The sequence below is a fragment of the Gallinula chloropus genome, assembly GCF_964237585.1.
Source record: "Gallinula chloropus genome assembly, chromosome: 18".
Taxonomy (NCBI): domain Eukaryota; kingdom Metazoa; phylum Chordata; class Aves; order Gruiformes; family Rallidae; genus Gallinula; species Gallinula chloropus.
The window spans coordinates 6,349,088-6,357,990 of record NC_140103.1 but is presented as its reverse complement, the minus strand read 5'-3'; the positions used below and the strand labels follow the sequence as shown (position 1 = coordinate 6,357,990).

At 58.9% G+C, this 8,903-nt stretch overlaps 1 protein-coding gene across 1 annotated transcript; it reads left to right on the top strand.

Annotated features, from left to right (window-relative positions):
• Positions 1 to 1,665: 1,665 nt before the first annotated feature.
• On the top strand, positions 1,666 to 7,600 carry DIPK1B (divergent protein kinase domain 1B; the record flags this gene model as incomplete). Its single annotated transcript, XM_084272506.1, has 5 exons — positions 1,666 to 1,728; positions 4,420 to 4,554; positions 5,751 to 5,858; positions 6,045 to 6,221; positions 6,788 to 7,600. 5 exons carry the CDS (start codon positions 1,666 to 1,668, stop codon positions 7,598 to 7,600), a joined length of 1,296 nt encoding a protein of 431 aa, XP_084128632.1.
• Between the last annotated feature and the right edge of the window lie 1,303 nt (positions 7,601 to 8,903).

Genomic DNA, 8,903 nt, shown 5'->3' with positions numbered 1-8,903 from the left:
CTTACACAATGGCTAAATTTATATATGGTTTCAGCTAAAAATTGCTTTGTGGTTAACCCTTAGGTGTTAGTTCCTCTATCAGTGCCAGTCTGGGTCTGAACAACCAGACACCTGTGCTAACCCGTGCCCTCCCCACTAAACCCACACTGCCCCCAGCAGAGCACACCCTCCATGCCCGACCACCCCTCACCGACCCATGACAACACATCCTGAGATGAATCCCCCGGCCGGACCCCCCCAGATCCCTGCCAACTTGTATCGAGTCGAGTCCAGCCGAGGCCACCCCCTGACCTGTGCACAGCCACACCAAGGAAAACTCTTGTCAAAACCCCCCGACCAAAAACTCTGATGGCCACAGGCGACTTGACACCCCCCCTCCGAGACATCCCCAGCCGAGACGACCCCTTGGTCCGACCCGTGCCAACCCCTGCACTCCCAAAAAGACCCTCGCCGACCCCAGCTGAGCCCCTACCCCCGGCCCGACCAGTGCCGACCTGTGGTGCTTCATCCACATCACTTCAGCAGTGAGCACCACACGCTTGCTCCCTCCCTCCCTTCCTCCCTCCCTCCCTCCCTCCCTGAGCACAAGCGGGTAGAGCCTCCGGGCGTTGCGATGAAGACTGACTTTTAAAGCACCCTGAAAGGAGAGCAGTAGCAGCCAATGACGCTCGCACGCGGTGATAACACGGAGTACCGACCCGACGGTTACAGACCGCTGCACGATACAAGGAGCGAGCATCCCTCCCCGGACCAGCCCCTTGGATGGAGGAGTGATGTCAGGTGGGGTGGAAAACAGCCCGGGCTAACTCAGATCCCCTGTGCTGACGACCTGAGGATGTTGACTCCGACCTGGCCAGAACCAGGACACGACCCCAGCCGAGCCGGCCCCTCCCGTCCCGATAAAACCCTGACCCGACCCGTGCCGAGACGGCGCAGGACGAGCGGACCCCTCCGGTTCACAGCCGCGCCGAACAAAACCCTGCCGGCCCCAAACGACCTGACCCCCTGGAGCCGAGACGTCCCCAGCCCAGACGGAGCCCTGTCCTGATCCGTGCCAACCCGTGCAATCCCGACAAAACCCGTCCCGAGCCCATCAGGGCACAACCCCTCGGCTCGACCTCCCACGTACGACCTGTACCCACCCTTTCGAGGCGAACCCGCCCCCGTACCGAACCTCCTGACCCGGGCCAACCCGAGCACTCCCGACCCGACCCGGGCCAACCCGTCCCCTCCCGCCTAAACCCGTACCTACCCCAGCAGAGCACACCCTCTCCTCGCCGACCGCCCCTACCCGACCCGTGCTGAGCCGAACCGCGCCAACCCGCGCACTCCGGGCCCGATCCTTCCGAACCCGACTCGCGCAACCGGTTGTCGATCCGTTTGGAGCTTTGCCGAGCCGAGCCGAGCCCAGCTGTGCCCATCGCAGGCGGCTTCACAGCTCCCGCCTCCCGCAGCTGCGGCGAGTTGCGTGCGCCGCCCCGCGCCGCCCGGGCGGAGCCGCGCCGAGCTCGGTCGGGCCGGGAGCGCTGCGGCGGTGCGGGCGGGCGGTGCGGCGCGGCCCACCCCACCGCTTTCTCCTCGGCCCCCGGCGGCGAGGCGGGGGCCGCGGCCGCCCCGGCCATGGCCCCCGCAGCTTGAGGCCCGCGGCCGCGGCGTGCCCGCAGCATGCGGAGGATCCGGCGGCTGGTGCATCTGGTGCTGTTCTGTCCCCTCTCCAAGGGCCTGCAGGTACCGGGAGCGGGGAAGGTGGGGGGGGAGAAGGATGCGCCGGGCCGAGGGGAGCTCGGTGATGCCGGTCTCCGCGTACCGGCCGCGGCCGTGCACAAAGGGGAGCTCCGCAGCCGTTTCCTCGGCAGCCGGTGGCAGGAGCTGTGGGGTCGAGGAACCGGCACCGGGGGACCTGGACCGGCACCGGGAGCCGCTGGCGGTTGCGTAACCCGCGCACCCGCGGTGCTCTGCCGGGGGAACCGCGCCGGCCGCGAAGCCCCGGGGCAGCCCCATCCATCAGCCCGCCCCGGTGAATGAAGCCGATGCTGCAGTGCAGGGCAGCGATGACTCCTTCCCTCTCTTTTCTTTCCCCCCCACCACCTCCCTCTTCACATCCCTCAGCTGCTGTGGGGGCTGGGAACCTGTCTCAGCGCTCCGAGCTCCTGTCAGCGATGGGGCTGGGGATGCTGGCTTGGAGGTTTTCTCTGCAGCTGTGGGATGAGAAGCCCTGACTCTGGCAAAGGGCCTGGGCCAGAGAGGTGATGCTGGAGGGGTGAAGAGGGAGATGCGGAAGGGGGGTAGAGGAGGCTGGCAGGAGGTGGGTGAGGAGCAGGGGCAAAGCAGGGATTGCAGGGCTGAGGGAAGCCTTAAGAGGGGTGGCTCTGTGGGTCCCCAGGACACCAGAGCAGATGGGTGCTGTGGCTCTGCTCCCAGGGTATCTATCCTGGGGCCTTTGGCTGCTGAGCCACCCTCTCAGGCTGCCTTCTTCCAAGACAAAAGACCTGGGGAACTGCTGTGTGGGGCCATGTCAGTATGCTGGGGATTGAATCTAGCAGTGAGAATGAAGCTGGGTGCAGAGTGAGAGTGGGGGGGATGCTGGGGTAGCCCCTGTGCAGATACCCCATGGGGAGGGGTGTGACAGCCTCACCAAGCTGCCCTGGGAGCATGCCAGCCATGGCACAGTCCCCACCACCGGCCCCAGGGTGCTGCAGGGGAGCAGTGTGGATGGTGCTGAGTCCATTTCACCTTTGAAGACAGCTCTGGCTCTAAGTCACTTCCAGGTCCCCCCAGAGCTGCCTTAACTCATACAAGTAGGAGGTAACACCTCTTGGTGCAGACTGATGGGCAGGGGACCCCTCAGGCGGGGAAGCCCCTGTGTCTCCTGAGCTACCACAGGAAACTTGAGCACCAGCTGTAGATCCAAAGTATGAACAGTGGAACCTCTCGTTGCAATGCACTCCCCACCTCCACATTTGTTTCCATCATTTAAAGGGATGATGAAGCCAGTGCCCCCCATGCTGTGCTCGGGTCACTGTCCCCACCCCCGCTTCTGTCCCAGGAACAGGATGGATTCTAGGCATGAATAAGCAAAAAAAGAATATTTTGGACATTCCAGGGCTTTGTCACCCCAAGACATGTCTCTAGTGGGAGGTCCATAGATAGGGTAGGGTGTCTTCTGTGTCGTGTACCTGCCACTGGGCAGTTTTGGGGGGCTGCTCTGCAGAGAGGCTCTTGTGGGTCACAATGGTGTGTACTTGCCTTCAGGGACCTGAGCTGGTTTTCAGCTCGAAGGAGCAGCCACACATCCTTTGTCTCTGCCAAGTTCTTGCTGTGGTTGGGTTCTCTAACAGGCACTAATTAGCAGTGCCACCGATGGACAGGCAAACGGGGCATCGTGGCCAGCTCCAAACTCTGGGAACATGCAAGATGTTGCTGTGTCAAGGCAGCCAGCCCCACTTGCACACTTCCTTGCCAAGTCCTGTGAAGCTCGTTTGTCAGGGCCAGGGCAGCGAGAGGGCAGGAGTTTCCATCCCTTCTGGGTACTGCCATGGGGCACAGCTCTAAGGCCATCAACGAGGGGCATGGGAGGAGGGGTTTTGGAGGTGGGAGTTGTTTTGGGCTACAAGACCCAAGCTGGGGTCCTTGGCAGGTTGTGACGGTGTCGCATCCCCCCAGATCCAGCCCTATCCTGTCAGCACACCATGGGCTCTCCTCAGCAAGGAGAGAGGGGGTTTGGAGGTGGCCACTGGCCAAGGGTTCTCTGGCCTGATGCGAAGCAGGAATTATCTATAGAAACTGGTGGGAATGGGGTGTTGACACAAGGATTAATTCCCTGCCCTTAGGAACTGCCAGGGATCTTCAACTGTGTTATACAGGTCAGCCTATACTGAGGGGAGGCCAGATGGCAGCAGCACTGCTGGTACAGGGGCAGAGGGGAAGAAAGGATGCCAGGAAAAGAAAATCATGCTGCGAGCTCCGAGCCGTTTGCACCGAGTATTATCCAGCTTGGAACTCGCCAGCTCCCACTCTGGAGCTGGCAGTGGCAGCCTCCATGCCCACAGAGCTTTGCAAGGGGGATATCTGCTGAGAAGGGTCTCCCTGGGCAGGAGTAGAACCTCTCACAACCCCAACCATGGACCCTGGGGCTGCAGGCTCTGCCCTCACACTGGCAGGAGCAGGCATATGCGGCTGCAGCTTCTGGGCACAGGGCTGCACAGCATCCCGCCCCTTGCAGCCCAGAGCTTTTTCCCTGCTTTTAGGGAATTTTAAGTGACCTACTTGCAGCAGGAGTTGCATAATAGACTGGTGAAAATATATTTAAAAGGCTGAAGGTCTCGTGGGCGCTCAGGTCGGTTTGTATAGAAGAAGCCATCCTTGTCCAGCCACCTGTGCAGAACCCTGGCCTTCACCAGCCTTTCCCTTCCTTTCCAGAGTCGCCTCCCAGGCATCAAAGTGAAATACCTGCTGGTGGTGTGGCTGGGCATCTTCGTGGGCAGCTGGGTGGCATACATGCACTACTCGTCCTACTCCGAGCTCTGCCGCGGCCACGTCTGCCGGATGATAATTGTGAGTGGCAGCCAGCGGCCCCCGTGGCCGTGCTGGTCCTGGTTTGGGGGGGTGCCAGGGTGAGAGGGGCTGTGGGACCCCCAATTTCCAGCCCCTGTGCAGTGCTTTGCAGCTGGGCAGGCAGCACTGGGGCAGCTGGGCTGAGGAGCCACCCTGGCAGCTGCTTCCCCAGCGCTGTCCCCAGCATCACGCGGAGCTCAGAGAGGGAGAGGTGACCTTATCCTGCCAGGGTGATGGTGAAACCCTTTAATGAGATGTCTGTGGGAAGCAGGCCAGGGCAGGCCGGGCAGACAGGCAGATTAATGCCTGTGGAGATGAAGTCCAGGCAGGATCTGTGGGCAGGGAGAGCATCGAGCCAGACCCATCCCCTCCCCAACCCTGAGCTCTGCAGAGACAGAGGCAAAAAGGGCAGCAGGCAGTCTGTGGGTGCCTCTCTGTAACTGCTGGCATGGCCTAAAGAAAGCACCAGCTTGCAGGAAGAGCAGACCCTTCGTGGGAACTTGGCTTGGTGCACTTTGCCCCTGCCTGGGGTTTGCAGTGGGGTGTAGCCTGCTCCCCACAGCATCCCCGGGACCAGCAGCCCAGCGGGGCTCCCCCAGGTTGGCTGTCTGTACCCCACAGCAGGGAAGCATGCCTCCCACCCAGCCCAGGCGAGGAGCCCCAGGCTGTTCATCCATCCTCCAGCAGAGGAGGGAGGCAGGAATTGCCATAACAACAGCCACGATCGGTTAATTTGATTTTCTGCCTGACTCTGACCACAGGGTTTCAGGCACTAATTCCTGCCCTGAGCTGGGGGTTTAGGATGCTGTGTCTGGCCCCTGTGAGCAGGGCCAAGGGTTAATTCTTGTCTACAATGGGGGGAAAAAAAAGGAAAAGATGCAGCAAATCTCTGCAGCTTCTGTTTCCAGCCCTGAGGCTGTTGTGTCCTTACTGTAAAGCTGCTGCATAGCTGCTGGGAGACCTCCAGCTCCTGACCAAGCTGCTTGTACGAATGGGTTGGGTTGGGGGGGGTGAGGACTTTGGGCACAGGGGGTGATGGGTGCAGGGTTGGCAGCAGCATGGGAGGCCAAGGGGGGTTCACATGCCCCCAGCTCATGTGCTTGCTCTAGATCTCAAGCTGTGGGATCTGTCAGCCTTCTTCAGGCATTTGGGCAGCTGCCCCCGCTGAACTTCTCTCTCTGCCTTCCCCTTCCCAGTGTGACCAGTACAAGAAGGGAATAATTTCTGGCTCCACGTGCAAAGACCTGTGTGAGGAGCGCAGCCTCCTCTTCCAGCGCTGCCTCTCCTCCTCTCCCACCCAGCAGGTAGGTCTGTGCCCTACCAGCCCACAGCTAGGGATGGGTGCAGGCATTGAGCCTGGGAAATGTCCTCCACCCACCCCATGTCTGCTCCTCACCCTGTCCCTGGTTCCTGAACCAAACCAGGAACCAGTTCTCTGCAGGTGCTGGTGCTTTCCTCCTGTCTGTAGTGGCTCCTCTCCTTTGCAATAGGTTTACAGTGGGCTCTGGAGGGAGAGGGAGGTGATCATCAAATGTGGCATCGAAGAAGCCTTGAAGGCAGACAGCCACCCAGACTCTGTACCCAGGAGGGACGTGGTCCTCTTTGACAAACCAACACGAGGGACATCGATGGATGAGTTCAAAGAAATGCTCCTGAACTTCCTGAAGGTCAGTGGGGAGGGTTCCTCTGGGACCTGTGGGCCTGGGATGCCACCTGTGATTCAGAAAGACGAGATGCATCTTCCCTTCCCTGAAAGGAGAGCTCCTTTGGCCCACCCTGCCCCACCAGCTGCTGGCTGCTGGATGGGGCTGCTTACCAGTCACTGCAGAGCATGTACTGGAGTAGCCAAAACCTCTCCATCCCCACACAGGAATTCTTATTGTAAGCCTGTAGCAGCTGTACCATGGCTGTGGGTGGCAGTTGAACTGGGCAGAGCTTCTCCACAAGTCCATGGGTGGCCCTGGCAGTGCCAGCACCAGTTACTCCTGTGCAGGGCTTCTGCTGCAGCGGTGGGACGGCAGCATTGCCCAACCTTTGCTCTCAAAAGCTTCCTCCCAGCTGGAGCTGAATCCATCCAACCACACACTGTGGTATGGCACTGAATTTGCTTGAGCATGGTGGCTGTTTCCTCCTCTCCCAAAGTCAGTTCCCTGCTTCCCCAGTTTGGTTTTGTGAGATGAAGCCCGGACAGAGAGCTGTGAGGGTCTGATGCCACTTCTTACTCTGTTCACAGTCCAACCTGGGGGACCAGCCTTCTCTCGCAGCCCTGGTGAGCCGGATCATCGCCATGGCAGATGTGAATCGGGATGGGAAAGTGTCTTTAGCAGAGGCCAAATCCATCTGGGCGCTACTTCAGCTCAATGAGTTTCTTCTCACGCTCTCCTTGCACGAGAAAGAGCACACTTCCAAGCTGCTGGGGCACTGCGGGGACCTGTACGTCACTGAGAAGATCCCCCACACCTCCCTCTATGGAGTGGACGTCCCCCCTTTCCTCCAGTCCCTGCTGCCTTCAGTCATCCACCAAATCATCCACCAGTGGTTTGCCCCAGCGTGGCCCCGGCGGGCGAAGATCGCCATCGGCCTGCTGGAGTTCGTGGAGGAGATCTTCCACGGGACCTACGGGAACTTCTACATCTGCGAGGCCAGCGTCAAGAACGTGGGCTACAACGACAAGTACGACTTCAAAATGGTCAACCTGAGGCAGGTGGCCACGGAGATGACAATCAGAGGCTTCCTCAAAGGGCGTCACTGTGAGCAGAACGTGGACTGCACCTACGGGAAGGACTGCACGGCGACGTGCGACAAGCTGATGAAGCAGTGCAAAAGCGACGTGGTGCAGCCCAACCTGGCCAAGGTCTGCGGGTTGCTGCAGGACTACCTGCTGTCCGGAGCGCCGCTGGAGCTGAAGGAAGAGCTGCAGAAGCAGCTCCGAACTTGCATGACCCTCAGCGGCCTGGCCAGCCAGATGGAAGTCCACCACTCCCTTGTGCTGAACAACCTCAAGACCTTGCTCTGGAAGAAGATCTCCAACACCAAATATTCCTAACGGGGGAAGCACGGCCCTGGTGTTTAAGAACCTGCACATCTTGGGAGTGAAGTCCAAGGGTCGAAGGCCTGTTGCTCCATCCTCTCCCCTCCAGGAAGAAACACCCCCCTGCACAGGGAGTTCAGCATAGCTGCAGCCACTTCTCCTTCATGGAAAAACCAAGCGTCATGACTTCCACCGCCCAGCAGGATCATCGATAGTCGGCGAGAGCGTGAGGCAGAGCTGGGACAGGAGCCGGGCTCGGCAGCCTTGGGGGAAGCTGATGGCAGGGAAAGCGCCACGGGAGGGAGCAGAGCCCAGCTGGATGCATCCAACTGTTTCTTGATTAAGAGGAAAGCAGCGCAGAGAGATGAGAGCGAATCATTCCTGCTGTACTTGTCACATCTCCTTTTGATGAAGGTCTCTGATGTAAATAAATAGCTTTTACGTGAATCACACCAGTACATCAATAGCAAACAGCAGCCTCTAAGTACCAGCTTGCTTGTGATCTGAAAAGGAGGAAAAGGTAGATTTCCCTATACAAAAGCCTCTCCTTAAGTGTCTGAGTCACCTGCCATCAGATCCAGCTGTACCCTAGGAAGCAGATAAGCTGCCTGTTCCACAGCGGAGAATCCTGGCAATTCTTTCATTCCTTTTTTAAGTGCCTGACCCCAGCCAAGCGATGCGATGGCTCGAGCGAGGCTCCTGCTCACAGTCTGAAATGGGCCTCACAGGCCATTCCCTCCCCTGGATCGGCTTTGGGAGGATCCAAGGCCAAGAACAGCTTAAAGGAAAAGGGCTACACCACCACCGATCCTGACCCAGGCACTCTGTGTGTTACTTCCCACCACACTCAGAGCAGGGTTAAGCCAACCTCTCTGTTTAATTCCCCTAAAATGAAGCTGGGCTTGCACTGCAGAGGTTCAAGATTAATACCAGACTAATCCAGTGCTTCTCTGGTTATTAAACCAAACTCCCAGGCAAGCTTTCAGCAGGTTTCAAGACTACCAGGTCTGTAACTATAGTTTTATTTCCTTTAAATGCTCAATCACAGCAACCTTTTAAAAGTACGGGTAGAGAGAGGAAGGGTTTACATGAACTACCCCAGGCTTGCTTGGTTCCCAGCACAGCCATGTTCCTGCTGATGAGCCATATGCCAGTGCTCCTGCCAACAGCTGCTCGGTGGAGCATATACCTGAGGTACAATCACAAAGAGAAAAACCCCCACATCTGACAGTCTATAGGGCCTGTGAAGCCATTGGTAGTGTCACAGCTGCAAATTTATGAGCCCTTTGGAGGAGAGGTATCAGTGTTTCCCTCTATT